This window comes from Thermobia domestica, chromosome 13 (assembly GCF_964235325.1).
Source record: "Thermobia domestica chromosome 13, izTheDome1.hap1.1, whole genome shotgun sequence".
Lineage (NCBI taxonomy): Eukaryota > Metazoa > Arthropoda > Insecta > Zygentoma > Lepismatidae > Thermobia > Thermobia domestica.
In genome coordinates this window covers 105,837,077-105,853,606 of record NC_137466.1, presented here as the reverse complement: position 1 = coordinate 105,853,606, position 16,530 = coordinate 105,837,077, and the positions used below count along the sequence as shown (strand labels likewise).

General features: G+C 32.1%; 1 protein-coding gene across 5 annotated transcripts in view; it reads right to left on the bottom strand.

Moving 5' to 3' along the window:
• cpo (RNA-binding protein) overlaps positions 1 to 16,530 on the bottom strand; it is a 150,107-nt gene that overhangs the window by 11,918 nt on the left and 121,659 nt on the right. For 3 of the 5 annotated variants that reach the window (XM_081736211.1, XM_081736213.1, XM_081736212.1), the window contains exon 7: positions 4,708 to 4,885. The exons of 1 other annotated variant lie outside the window; for it this stretch is intronic. In XM_081736211.1, the coding sequence (XP_081592337.1) occupies positions 4,708 to 4,885 (178 nt within the window). Of the gene's footprint in view, positions 1 to 2,869; positions 2,994 to 4,707; positions 4,886 to 16,530 lie in introns of all 5 variants that reach the window. One more of the 5 variants, XR_014128023.1, reaches the window with a different exon arrangement.

The following is a 16,530-nucleotide window of genomic DNA, read 5'->3' as shown; positions in this document are numbered from 1 at the left end:
TCCCTGAACAACGTACGCCGAAGAGACCGAGTTCGAGTCTCGATCCAATCATGAATTCTTTCATTCTTTGTATATCATCGAATTCGCACCTATATACCATTTCGTTAATATCCTTTACTTGTTTAATCTTATTGTTTTGAGCTACTCGTACAAATCTTTTACCCCACAAATCTTTTATCAATATTAGTTAAAACAAGCTCACGATAGTTTACTTAACAATATTCTTAAATTTTGCTAATCTTGTAAATTGTAGTGTTATACGAATGATAAATGTCGAAGAAAGAATATTCATACTTAACATTTAACTTAACCATTATTTTATTTGAACTGAGATTCGAACTGATTTTTTTTGACGTCTGCTCACAGTTACAAATAAATGTGTGTGTGTGTACACACATACAACATATATATATAACATAAGGGTATGATGATTAGTCAATAGTAAAACGCTCACCTTTGAAGTGAGGAATCTCTTATTCAATTCTAGGTAATAATAGTTTGTGGTAGACAAAATTGTATCCGTGGATTTTCTCGAAGTTCTCCCTTTTCTTCCCACTCTTATTTCTCCAGTTATTCAATAATTACCCACTTGGATTTGTGTCATCCGTCTCATTTAGCATGTAGAACATTACTGGTTAGTTCAAACTAAAAATGTCACTTTATTTTTATTTCACGTCTATGATAACCATTTCGTAATTAAAAATCAGTTGTTACTTGTGTGGTGCATCGTGCAGTTTCAAAATACTACAACATTTTCATTGACTAGATTCCTGTCAACTATAGCAGAATTATTACTTCGGGATTATTTCTTGAACTTTTATTTTTCTTCTTGTATATAGGGATAGCTTCAACATTTTGAGGCAAAAATAGATTGCAAGCCTGCCCTCCTCTGAAATGAAGTAATTGAACTATAGAGCACTATGCAGTAAACACAAAATGGCTGCCACGTTTATTGTTGAAACTCATTAACATTTTTGTTGAAGATACCTTTTTGTAACCCATACAAGAAGAAAACCAAACATGGACAAGTAGCAGTTCAGCTTTAGTACATATGTATAATCATGAAGCAGTAATTCTGCTCGCTAAAATTGACAGACATCTAATCCAGGAAATATAGTTTTTTTTTTTTTTTTTTCAAATTTCACGACGCATTCATACAAGTAAAAATCTTTGATTTTTAATGCAATAGTGCATTGAAATGCACATCTTAATGTATCATTAGATTAAGATATGTTTTGTTTTCTTACAGAAACAAACCTGATGATATTGCATTCAGTTAGCCTGAAGAGTTAAATGTGACACTAACGTAGTTGATTACATACTTCTCTACTGTTCTTTTTGCAATTATTACCTACCTGCCTTTTTAACTCATAAGAGAGCTGGGATAACCTTTTTTTTTGTTTTTAAAAAAGTTAAGAGTCTCTTATTTTCCTATGTACAAGTTTCCTTATGTTGCTTTTATTGAAATGTTAGATATGTAATATTTTTTGAAATTCTTTTTGTTTGAGGGGGAGGGAGGGATTCAATTCATATTAATTTCAACTACTACTATAACTATCGTTCGAATAATTTAAATATATAAGAGGTTAAGATGCAAAGTAAATAGTTTTGTTTTAAATATAGGATTTAATATTTAATGATCTGTTTCCAACTTTCTTTGTCATTTTAACAACATTGTTTTCTAACGATATTGATCCCGTCAGGAGGGAAATAACTAGAAAATCGTATATGCTTATCCTTATCGGTAGGTGTTTGAATTACAGACTTTCAAAATACAAATAATTATTTACAAATACTATTCAACGAAATAGTGAAACGCTTTTAACAATGCAACTATCTACAAAAAAAGTTACAGAAATTTGGGATATGCAAAAACTTCGTACTTCATATTATTTCTTTGTTTGCGTATATATCATATGCACGCTCGTAAAGCTAAAAAAGAAAGGATTTAGTTAATACGTACGTTTTAAGGAACTTATATACTGTTAGTAGCAGCTTTAGCTCAAGTTTTTCAAATATTGAATAATTACTAGATAGAATAATTATGTAACTCTCGAAAAAGTTTTTAAACAATTCAAACACTATTTCGTGCTGTTTTGAAATGAAATTACATTTTTAGTAAACGACTATTTTCTAGTGTTTTATGTTTTACACTTTCCGTTATAATCAATAGCGTAATTTCAAGACTGATTTGTCTTAGATTGAATTTTTTCAAGTGTTAAGCACTGAATTCTTATTATTATAAGTAGTATTTTAGTTAGACAACAACAATTATTATTTCTATACCATTCTATGCAATATTAAAAATTTTCTACGAAATTTAGAAATAAGAATTATTTAATATCTTGTCAAATCAAACTGTACAGATATATGGCAATATTTACTCTGTCCTCACATTTCTAGTACCCAGTACAAAAATTTTGCCTGTAATTGTGGTTATTGTATTTTCATAACCGGATTACATTAAATGATTAAAAAAAAAAAAAAAAAAAAAACTACTTGAACTGACGCAATTCAACTTCTTACGGATGCTAACATTCAAACAAATTAATTCGGTATGAGCTTAATTTTGTTCTGAACGTTACTAACAAATTGATCCATTATATACGTATATTACAAATCTATATTTTTAGTTAAATCAAATTCGTTAATCTCTGATACGTTTTGATACAAATAAAAAATGTTATTTCTTTTATTTTTATCGTTGATACTATCTCAACAATAAAAATTGAGTATTCTTTAAAAATTAACATTTTTACAACACACAAATTCTTTTAGTATGTGCTGTCTAATTCACATAACACGTGCTCCATTTAAAACACTTTGTATTATTACTCATTTTGTTTTGTTTTAAATTGTGTATACGTACATGAAACGAAGCGGCAAAAATTCAACATGAAGCCACTGAATAAAACAATGGAAAGCAAATGCATAGTAGTAGAGCACAGGTTTACTTGTAGTATGGGTAGAAGGATTTCCACTTCTCTTCCGAACTGCAAAAATGTTTTAGTTTGGCAGAAAAGAAGGAAATATTTTACACACACACATAACATTTCCTTAAAATACACACCATACAAAATGTTTGACTGACTGTGCAATCAGGAACAAGTTTTGGATCCTTGAACAAAAATAAACTGCACATCATCTTAAATAATATGTTGCTCTTAAAATCAGAAAAAAAAAATATACGAAACTTTCTGTTATTTCTTAATTTCAAATATGTTATTTATAAGAGGATCAGAACTCTTGTTTCTGACTGTACAACTATGGTCATAGTTAACCAGTATTATTGCTCTTAAAAATACTGAAAAAATAATACAAACCTGATTAATAATCAATACTTACTTTAAATAAATAACACTTTTAATAAATAATAAATTAAATTCAACATATTTCAAGAGACAGCCACCGTATTTTTTAGTAGAACGGAATACTTGGGTCTGCGGCATTTTTGTAAGAGTTAATCAGTATTTGGGCATCGTTTGTACAACAGTTATACAAGGTGTTTCAAAACAACACCGACAACATTTGGGAGGTGAATCCTCACACCAAGATAAAACGAAAAGTATAGACCAACTTGGATGCACAAATGCTTCCTTTCGGAGTTATAGGCTTAGAAAACGAAAAAAAAAAAAAAAAAAAAAAAAAAAATCAAATTTAAAGGTCCATAGCTCCAAAACTATGTGACCTACTGTAGTCGGGTCAAGACTTCTATTAAGACTATATGTGCCCCACCCAAATATCCAAGTTTCACAATCCTGTGGTATTTCTGCAACAAATTTTATAGACGTAGTTGGTGAGTACTTCAAATTATATGGCCGTAGCCAAACTGCCGGTATAAAAATTGTTGCGTGAGTACTTTAGGATTCTTAAACATGTACTTTGGGATAATGCACATATTAATTCCTAAGTGAAGTCTTGACCCGACTACGGTAGGTCCCATAGTTTTGGGGCTATGGACCTTTAAAGTTCATTTTTTTTTTCGTGTTTTCGGCAGCCTATAACTTCAAAAGGAAGCATTTGTGTACTCTGGTTGGTCTATACTTTTTGTTTTATCTTGGTGTCAGGAATCACCTCCAAACGTTTTCGGTGTAGTTTTGAAATACTCTGAATTAAAGAAGGTTAACACTACACTTTATTGGACATTATTACGTACGTACATACTTTTATAGCCTTCATTGATTTTCTAGCTATTTACGTGCTATTTAGCATTTACACGTTAAGATTGGAAAGGTTTCTACCAGAACATCATCATCAAATATAGGAACTTTCAAAACCAAAGACCGCGGAACTTATTAATACTCGGTAATCTAAAATATTCAATCACAATTACAATTACAATTGGTGATCAAGAGTTTTCTTTCATATACTGCTTACGAAGCAATGTTGGCTGTCTTCTTTATTGATTCAAACTAGTTTAGTCCCTTCTCAAGTTAAAATGTGGGTTGCTTTCTTAATTAGCATAAAATTTATCCCAACAAACTATAATTTTAAACAAAGGGGCAAAAACATTACGTAAGTATTGATTATTAATGTCCACCCGATGACCTGTACATATTATCTAGTATTATTTAATGCAAAAATACGTTACCCCTACCTCAAAAATATTTTCAAGGCAAGGCGTTTTCTTTTTTGTAAATCTTGTGCTAAAAACAAAAAAAGATGTAATATTTCACTATAGAGTTCTGTTGTTCTTAAAAAACCAACCTCAGCCATTTTACTTTTGGCGTACTCAATGCGGATGGCTCCGCGGTCTGACGAGAGAAGAAAGGAGCCCTGTAGTGCAGTCATGACCTGGGTAGCAAACCTCACATCCTGGTACTCCACGAAGGCGACCGGGGACCCACCCTTGGTGTGCATGCGAAGGCGACAGAAGCCAGGGAAACTGTGCAAGAAGAGACAACGTTGTGCAAATATTACTGGGGAAAAAAAGGTGGTGAATGGTCGTGCATGCGACAACTGACACCGCATAAAAAAATACATACAACAGCCTCAACACTACACCCAAACAGATGCTACTACGTAATACCTTATTTCTTTAGTATATATAAAAAATAAATACTTAGTAATAAGGTAGTGATATATTTATAAATATATATAATAAGTGTATGTATGTGTCGGTGCATTTTTTATTACATGAAAACTACAAAACTTAAGGGGCTAGAGTGATGTTAAATTTTATGTATTGTAGGTAGATAGGTGCATTCACAGTAAGAGAAAGAGGGGAAAATTCTAATTGATGCTGTTACTAATACAGCCCTTGACAATCATCAATAATTGAATTCTAATTTACTCTGAGTTCTTCTAACTGGAAATTTGAAAGGAAAACATTCACACAAAATTACATGTCATTGTTAGCAAAATTAAGTCTTTAAAAAAAAAAAAAAAAAAAAAAAAGCGGGAACAACTATTTTTGAATAAAGATACAACTTTAATAGATAAATGGATATAAAAATGCTCAGTTAAAAACCAGAGCCGTATTTAACATTTTTGCCGTTCCGGGCCATTAAAAATATGTCGCCTCTGAATATGATTAATTAATATTTGAGACTGAAGTAAATAATCAATATTTAAACTGAAATGAAGAAAAGAACATTCAGTTTTAACTAGCTAATAAAACGTGGTTGATTTGATTATGGAAACAGATTCAAGAAAATTTACCGCACCTCAAAAACTTGCCTCCCTGGGCCATAGCCCATGCGTAAATACGGCCCTGCTCAAAACTAAAGAATAATTAAATTAATATAATAATAATAATAATAATAATAATAATAATAATAATAATAATAATAATAATAATAATAATAATAATAATAATAATAATAATTAATAATAATAATAATAATAATAATAATAATAATAATAATAATAATAATAATTAATAATAAACTATGCCCGAATTAAACAGTTTTCTTCCTCTTTTTGTAATTTATTCAAATAAAAATTCAAAGACAGTTATTTTTTCTGAACACAATGTTTTTGGTTCCTTAGTAGTACGTGCACCTCAGGATTTAGTCAAAATGTTTTGATATTCAGGAAATTCCTCAACATAACATATAATGTTGATGATAATGTATAAATTAAATCAATAGTTATAATGATCATTGTAAAGGACAAAGAACATTTTGTTCAGATAAAAAGATTTTTATTTATTAGCATTAATTTTATAAGAACAAAAGAGAAGACCACCTTTCATTTGCCTCATTTAACCAAATATTAGATTAATTTAATAAACTTCTCTTTTCAAATTTTATAAAATAAATAAATAAATAAATTCATTCCCCATTTTGTGAAAGAACTTTTTACGTGTAAAGTTGATCTCTCTCAGCATTTGAGAATTCATGGCCAGTTTTCCTAAACAGATATTATTAAATGAATTTCTTGTTTAAATTTAAGGTAATCGGTTACAGTATAACATATAAATATTATCTATTTTGTTAGGAACTCATGACATTCAAGACAAATTTACAAATTATGCATTGATATATACACATGTTTCTTCTACTAATCTGCAACGTAATTTCTGAAGTTTAATTTTGCAACTGAGCTAGTACTATTCAAAATTAATTCAAGTTTTCGTACTTGAAATGCTTACTTCACACATTTTAACATGAATTCCAGAAGTTTAAGATTTTTAAACAATGTACACTCATGTCCAAAATGATTGTCGCATATCTATAACTGTCTTCTTGTAGAAAAAAAATTGATAATGATTTTGTAAGGTACTTTTAATATTGATAGTATGTGTATAATCGGGAAATGTATATTTCTGGTAAATTTCATAGGAAAAGAATTATAAATGCGAAAATTAGAATGAGCAAAACAAAATGTTGCTAAATGGACAAAAAAAAAATCGTTTTATTGTTCTTATTTACTGCTCTTTTGACATGAAATTTGCCACATACATATCTTTGCCGACTATACACCTACTAACATTGTAAGAAATGCCGGGCAAATTCGTTATCAAATTATATTCCTACAACAACATATTTATAGACATGCGACAGTAATTTTGAACATGAGTGTACATTTTAGAATAAGTAAGAATTGGAAAGATGAATATGGAAAAAGGTTTTCTCACAGATTGTTAGCGACAAGAAATTTAAACAAAGTAAGTATCAATGATCATATTTATTTTTATTGTGTTAAAATTTCGTGAAGTGGTTTCCATTACGATACTCCAAATATTTGGCACTGCTTTTAAATATACAAGTAACTAGTTTATCATGAATACATTAACATTTATATACCTATGAAGTTAAGTATTACAGGAAATAATTTGTTCTGTAAAATTTTAAGCTTCATTTGTAATATATAGTAGACAGTAAATGCAAGACTGTTTTCTTACTAAAAACATTTAATTGCAAATACGATATATCGGGTGTTGCAAAATAAGTGTTACAACTCTTGGGAGGTGACTCCTGCCACTGAGACAAGAAAAAAAGTTCTCTTGAACTTGCGGCTATCGGACATAGTTTCAGATCTACAAGGTGCCGAAAGCATGGGAAAATGACTTTCGGACGCCAATAATTCGGAAACTATCCAACATAAAGTCGGCGGGTAAAAAATTCACTGAAGAAGTCATACCTGCTCTATTGAATTTTGTATGTTTCACAATCCTATCATGCACGCGCAAGGGATTTCCCAGAGGAACGTAGGGAGTCCCGGATAATCTACCAAATGAAACTTTGTCTAAATGGATATGAATTGATAGGCTTTCTACCAGGTAACAATAATTCGTTTGTATTAAGTCGATATCTGGAACAAATACAAAATGGCGGACACCTTCATGCCCGTTGTGTGTGGTTGCATAATCGTCAGGTACGGATGCTGGCCAACACTGACGCTCTGAGTATTAAGTGTAGCGAATTTGTACTCAAATGCTCTACAAAGACATCTGGAGTGTCGACAGAGCATAACAGATGAAGCAGGGTGATTCACATGTGTGGTAACACTTAACGAAAAATGTCCAGAAATGCACTCATACTCAGTAAACGTGAGTTCAAAGCGTCGGAAATGTAAGGATTAGCGTCAAAAACATGAAAGATATTGCCAATTCACCAATATTATTCTTTCAAACCGATGGAGTATGATGTGCACGGTTGCATACCAATGAAGATGCAACAACTGAGGCCAAGTTGAAATTGTGCGATCGGACTCGCTAAGAAACTGGGTAAACTAAAGGAATGTCACTAGTGGGATCGCATGATCGATCTTGAAATGTGGGCAATGTGTGTGTTGATATCGACATGTAGCTAATGGACAAATGTCAACATGTCGCACTACTGCTGGGACACCGTCTCACATGCGAAAACTAGGAAAATAACGTTATACACTCTGCTATTACATCTGTTGCACCTTTTGGTAGAACGTAAATAGAACACGATTGTATCAATGTCCCTCTTTGTTTGGGACATTGTCCCACAGTCGACACATATGAAAAGAAATCTCTTAATGCAGGGTTCAAATTCTGATAGAGCGTGAAAATAACAAACTTGTATCATGTCCCACGTCTTCTGGGACATATGACGTACTCGAAATATAGAAAAATACCTCCAGAAATTCATATCTTACACACAGTGCACATGCCAAGACAAAGACGAAAATGAACCCTTTTGGCACACTTAACACTACAGCTGGAATACCATACATATGGAAAATAAAACGACATGAGAAATAGGAATAAACGTCTTAAAGCTCTGATTGTTTACAACTGTGCAGTAGGAGTAACAAAATGAAACACACAAGCTGTACAAGGGCGCTGTCGGGAGGCTGTACAAGGGCGCTTGCCAAACAAAGTGGGTACTCCTCAAAGAAATGAATACAGAGAAAGTGAGGCTTCTTCGAACCTCATGGCTAGAACACTCTGTTTTGCTCGCGTGGTCGCAGTTTCCAATCCTACTGGGAACCCACGGTCTCAGATTCAATACCCGAGTAGTTATTTTCCTATTTTTCGCACGTGGAACGGTGTCCCAGCAGTAGTGGGACATGTTGACATTTGTCCATTAGCTACATGTTGATATCAACACACACATTGGCCACATTTCAATATCGATCATGCGATCCCACTAGTGACATTCATTTAGTTTACCCAGTTTCTTAGCGAGTCCGATCGCACAATTTCAACTTGGCCTCAGTTGTTGCATCTTCATTGGTATGCAACCGTGCACATCATACTCCATCGGTTTGAAGGAATAATATTGGTGAATTGGCAATATCTTTCATGTTCTTGACGCTAATCCTTACATTTCCGACGCTTTGAACTCACGTTTACTGAGTATGAGTGCATTTCTGGACATTTTTCGTTAAGTGTTACCACACATGTGAATCACCCTGCTTCATCTGTTATGCTCTGTCGACACTCCAGATGTCTTTGTAGAGCATTTGAGTACAAATTCGCTACACTTAATACTCAGAACGTCAGTGTTGGCCAGCATCCGTACCTGACGATTATGCAACCACACACAACGGGCATGAAGGTGTCCGCCATTTTGTATTTGTTCCAGATATCGACTTAATACAAACGAATTATTGTTACCTGGTAGAAAGCCTATCAATTCATATTCATTTAGACCAAGTTTCATTTGGTAGATTATCCGGGACACTCTACGTTCCTTTGGGGAATCCCTTGCGCGTGCATGGTAGGATTGTGAAACATACAAAATTCAATAGAGCAGGTATGACTTCTTCAGTGAATTTTTTACCCGCCGACTTTATGTTGGATAGTTTCCGAATTATTGGCGTCCGAAAGTCATTTTCCCACGCTTTCGGCACCTTGTAGACCTGAAACTATGTCCGATAGCCGAAAGTTCAAGAGAACTTTTTTCTTGTCTCAGTGGCAGGAGTCACCTCCCAAGAGTTGTAACACTTATTTTGCAACACCCGATAGAAGGCAATGACAAATGTATTTATTCACAATGTCATTTTGGTGAATACGGTAGAATAACTTTAAAAAAATCCATTTATGGTATTCAGAATGTTCGAACATTTGGAATAACTACTATCTAGACAGCAAATCACGAGCTCTATGAATTAAAAAACTTGTAACAATATTTTTTACGTTGAACAATGTATAATTAGTATGACCCCCATCCAGCAATCTGTGAGTCAATCTCCCGTCCCGTAAATAATAACGTCTGTGTACTAATATTAAGCAAATTAGGCTCTTTCCTTCAATAAGATACCTTTGCGATGATAAAATTCTATACAATCTTACTAACAAGTCGTTTAAATTCAATATAGATTCATAATTTCTCAACTTAAAGCTCTCGTAATCTACCTGGCCCCGAAAGTTAGACAATTTTGTAAAGTATTGCTTGTCGCAACTAAATTTAAATATAAGTTTGTCATATTATGCGTATTGTAAGCTATTTATACATTCGTATAAAATTATTGCTTTTCAAAGAATCAGTACTAACTACTTGATTATAAGAATTCTACTATAAATAATATATAATTTTAGATCTTCAAGTGTTAAAACTTGGTTTGTATACTGTAAGTTATATAAAAAAGCAATAGATTGATTGTTTTGACTTTTAAACAGTTCATTTTCAGCATCTATGCCACATGGAATGTAGACCTAAAGTTTAACGTGTGACCTCAACCGCATGGGCTCCCTGGAAATCGAATAGCTCTTCCTGTATCTAATCTGATCAGCCACATGGGGGAGGAGGGAATTCTACAATAATCTACATAACATTTAGAAGATAATTATTTTTTTAAAAAATACGATTGCACACATTTCTTTCCTAAATGCTAATTTTATCTTGTAACAAAATTTTAATATTATATATATATATATATATATATATATATATATATATATATATATATATATATATATATATATATATATATATATATATATATATATATATATTTGGTGAGAATCAGTGTATTCAAGTAATTTTTTTCATTTTGGGCTAAAGTTCTTATGCTTTCATTTTAGTTTATTATTTCACTAATGTTATTTATGTTACATCTTGAATTTGACTCGGTTGCCAGATGTGTCTCCTTATAATACACTAAAATATTCAGTGATCAATGTACAAAGTGTGAACATAAACATACGCGAGAAATATTTTTTTATATGATATTCTGAAGGAAAGTTACTTAAATTTCCAAATTGCTGTCGATTTTGTGTTCTAAAATGAAATCTTTCAGTTTAACGTCCCATGATTATGCCCTTTAGGCTAAGGGAGATGATGATTAAGGCACGTGAATGATGGAGGAATTTGGTGGAATGTGAAAGTGGGAGGAGACAGTATCCCGAGAAATCCCATGGACCTATGTTGTTCACCACAAACTTATTTGGTCGGGAATCGAAACAGGGACCCCAGACACCAGAGGTAAGCGCCCTACCACTGAACCAATGTGCTCCCCTTGTGTTCCAAAAGAATAGCCTTCTAATTATAGTGATGGAGTGGGTGTTACTGTCTACAGTTCATGGCACAAGTTTCAATTATAGGCAGGACTAAGTTGGTGATTATTAATCTAAAACAACATTTTCATGTCTTACAAAGTTGTTGTTAATAATAGTTACTATTCATGACATTTCGAAGGATTCTGATAATTTTACTATTCTTCATGCACACTAAAACTATCTAATACTGCCCATTTTAGCTTAGAACCTACGTATAAATTAAAGGAAAGTAAAATCTGATCAAAGCAAGGGCAATACAGTTTCAGCAAATTCCATCATTTTCAGACAGACAGACAATGTGTCTGATGATGAAATGATAGATGGCCGAAATAATAAGAAACAGATTATTCTTTGCTTCGATCACATTTTATTTTTATTTAAATGTACATGAAATAATAATCATTGACACAACTTATATACTATATACATTATGTTTCTATATTTAAAAATTTGATTTGATATCGACTTCGCAATAATTGACGTAACACATAACCTCGAATATGAATTTCCTGAATAGCCATGTTTACAAATGAATTACATAATTTTAAATGAACTGACCAATCAAATTACAAATTCCCTCGAATCAAATTTAATCACATCATCTTTTTAAGATGAAGAAGACATACGAAATTCACTCGGTAATTTCCAAGTCATTGGAGATTCTAAATTTATTAGGGGAAGTTTAATTTTGAAGATTACATTGTATATTTTCCTTGAATTTCAGCGAATCAGTGCGAAGTGCCAATATCGAAATAGACGAGTAATCAAACTGCTAATAAAAGAAATGATATATCCTGCTTATTAAGTACATGTACTGAGAACAATATATTCCAATTTCCTATTCGAACAACGGAAATTCCTACTATATTTTTATGTTTCCATTTTAAACGGTTATTTTGATCATATTACGAGAAAAGTAGTAAAATAGGACATAGTAAAAGTTTCATGAGTTTTCATGCTCTCAATATTTGTCAGAATAATACAAGAATTTTCAGAACTTTCAAGGGCTTTGCAAATAAGGAAAAAACCTTAAAAAGAATTTGAATGACAGTGGAAGTTTGTCCACGGTAAGCACATCAGTAAAGAACTATACATTTTTTGTAGTTGAAGAAAATAAGTGGTTTAAATATTTCTAAATGTAGCCTTCTTTTCAGAAGTGTGCAACTATTTCTTTAAACGATTGATAAACTTTGATAAATTTATGAAAATCTCGGTGAATGATCAAAATAATACAAACCTACAATATTTCGGTAGCTCTGAACATGTGTATGTAGTTGTAATTTACTTAGGTGCTAAGTTATGTTTCTGTTAGAAAGAAAATAAACTCTTCCAAATAATAATGCGAAATTCGACGGAAAAGGCCATTTATAACCACCAAAATAACTTTTGGATATTCATACCACACTAACGTTCTAGCCACACTGAACTATCGCTTTTCGTAAGATCAGTGAAGGCATGCAATGTCTAGTCTGGTCAGACAAAAGATGGGTGACCATTTGTGCCTATCAGATGGTGCTGGCATTGCAGCCTCCACCAAGCACTGTGAGGATGATTGGGGAGCTAATTGAAAGAAAGAAATAGCGGAATCTCTAGAAAACCAGCATTAACGGCGATAGAATTCCATGTGCTGACCACATATCATCCAAGAAACACGAGTGCCACAAGATAACTGGTAGGTTTTTCTCCCTAAAGGCTGTTGCAACTTTTTTTTTAAATATATGTTTTGGTTTGTTTAAAGCGATATCAATATTATTCGAAGACTAGCGTATTTTAACTTCCAGATTGTTCGATGCAAAAGTGTGATTAAGAACTTTCAATAAAATTCATCAATAAATACGTTTTTTTTTTTTTTTTTTGTTATGGAAGTCTTATGCGAACTCCTGTACGAACAAAGTACTATTTGGCTACATTTTAAAGAAGCTATAAGAAATTGACAGTGAAATTGAAATATGTTTACGTATACTAATTCTACATTAAGATAGAACCGTGGAAAAATAACATGAAAGATTATTCTTTATCTTAAATGAAATAACGTAAAATATGAAGCGAGAAATACTCCTTTTAATATGGCATGAGTGTCTGAGGAACAGGTTTTATCTTTGATCTTATTGCTACTGTATATTGAAAACAATATGTATAGTTGTAACTCCTCCCATGTTGACTCTGGAATTATTACTTAAATAACTAATATTTTTTTCTGACCAGAATATGTACTTCTTTATTAAAATTAAATTAATTCGTAACAGTTTCCATAACGTTACGTTATCTTCCTCAGACGTTAATTGGCATTTTTCTCTTTTTCTTTTTCTTATTCCCAACTATCAATTAAATTTGTCGTTTCCTCTCCATTCTTTGTTCCATAATATAATTTTCCTTATCCGTGATCTTTTTTTAATTTTCATTTTTTTTTCTAACAACCTATCCCGTAAGTATTAAATCAAGTTTGAGCATTGAATTGTCATACTTGGAAGCCTACCTTAGTTTCATAATGTGAAACGAAACTCATTTGTTAGACTTACGGTCTACGGTATGCAAAAGTATTGGAAATTTTATAGAACGGCAATATCAGTCCGTCCATCTGTCGACAGGTATCAGCAAAAACTGTACGATATCGAGAAGCGCTTTTTTTTGAATCGATTCAGCATTCTAAAAATAGGTTCCAAACGAAAATGATAAGGGACAACGAAAACTTATTTTTTTTTCTCCTTTGCAAACGACTCAGTCTCTCAGGGCAACATACCACGGCTATCCGCAATACTCTACAAAAACCGAAAGTGGTTGAAATTTACTATTACTTTCGGCTTCAATGTTGATTTCCACAGAGCAAACACGGTCAGTAATATCGAGATGATTTTTGCGATTTTTTTTTTTTTTTTTTTTTTTTTTTTTTTGCAATTGATTCATTGTTCCAAGAATAGGTTCAATGTTCTTCATTAACTTTCTATTCAAATTATATGTGGCTCAAATTAAACTTTTACGGTTTCAACCCATTGCCGTAGTAGAAAATAACTAAAAGATAGCGACATGTGGATTTCTGCAATCGATTCAGGATGTCAGAAGAACATACAATTACAACCTGCAACGGTACCGAAACCGGAAGTGATTGAAATTTACTACTACTTCTGGTTTCAATACTGATTTTCATAGAGCAAATATGGTAAGAGATATCGAGATGTGTTTTTTTTTTTTTTTTTGCACTTGATTCAGCCTCCCAAGAGTAGGTTCTTTCTTCTCCCACAATCCTCTATTCAAACCGGAAGCGGGTCCAATTAACGACTTCTGGTTTAAACTTTTATAACATAGAACAAAAGCAGTAAAAACGATAGCGAGTAATGTTTTTTTGATATATCTACCTTAGATCTACCTCTACCTGTAAGAATAAGTTCTACCTTTGATCTTATTAATCTATTGCGATCAGTAGTTACACATGTATTCCTTCAAGTTTGAGCATCGAATTCGTATAGTTTTGGAAGTCTACAGTAGTTTTAGATTGTGAAACGAAACTCATTTGTTTTCTACTTAATTTATTGAGACCAAGTCATGCGATATTTTTTCAGCGGGCTGTTGAAATTTTTGACCTAGCAAATAGGTTCAATTAAGTTATAAAAAGCCTTGCTTAATTAACTTACTTGACCATCCACTTCGCAACACTTCAACTTTGGTCAAATATTTCCATTATGCCAGGAATATATCTCTTGAACATCAGTAAGGGGGAAAAATATTTAATTAACAAAATTGTTATAAACACTTCTTTTCATGGGCTCCAATTAACAATATCCAATAATGAAATATAAGTGTAATTAGCAGAAACAAAAGGCCATTCAGCAAAAAATAATCTGAGAAGTACTAATGAAATGCTTATTGCAAAGCAGAAAACTTCGTTAAATTTTGAGATATTCCTTGTTTCTTTATTTCTTTCTTTTCTTTCTCTCATTGAGAGTTTAGTACCCGAAGTCAGCACTTTGTATAGTCTTCATAAAAATGAGATAATTAGATTTAGCTTCCCACTTTTTGTCTTTCAGTTGGTACACTTGGAAAAAATGTTACATCTTTTAATGTTTCAACTACAAGAAACCAATATAATATTGGACAAAACTTAACAGCAATGATTACCACTGGGTCGTTGAAAAAAGAAAGAAAAAGTTAATTTAACCAATTTCTCATATAACACAAAAAAAAAGTGTCTGGATAATCATAACCGAAATATGCTCCCCTCTCCCCCTAGACTGCTATGATTGTATACAACAAACATACCACAAAGGTTAACTACTACCTTTCCATACTATTGCTGAAAAAAGAAAAATATCCTTGAACGGTTAATATTCGCAAGAGAGAAAACAAGTGACATACATTTTATGGTTTTTTAAATCATGGAACATTCTGGATTGTTTCTTTTAATTTATCAAAATGTAAAGATGCACACATTTTACGTATGTTGAAGCTTTGGAAATATCTCAAATATTTTCTTTTACCTGTAACTTCGAAACTAATCGATGGAATCCAGTACATCTTTACTAACGTAGAGAGAACGCAATTCTCAGTAGTTTACCGAAATTTGTACACTCAAATCGATAAATTTGTTCGGAAGTTACAGAAGAAGAACAAGTTGAAGTGTTAATGCATTTAACGGATTTCATTGTACAATAGTAACTGTTGAAACATTTCTGGTGTTCGATGTTTTATTTTTGATTACAGATTTCAAAATACAGGTCATAAAGGGGCTGGTAAGAAGTTTGTACCGGTCATCGGTCTTAATCAAAATAACAGCAATATTTCTAGAAGGCCGGTGAAATATCCGCCAGTTGAATTATGGGAAAGTTTTTCCCGCTAATTTGTAAAGAAGTTTTCATGAATTACAAAATTGTATGGTCAACTTATAATCATTAATACGTTAGAACACTTGCAATTTTGAATTCGATGTTCAAATTTCTATGTAATTATTTATAAACTTCTGTTGACTACCTCAATTCAATTTTTTGTCCATTTTCCAATCGTACCTATACATAAGAGCGGAACTGATGACTCAATGGTAAATTGCTCTTGTTGGTTAGATATCAAGTGTATATTTTATATTTTACAAGGATTTTAAGTGTATCATATTCATTCTG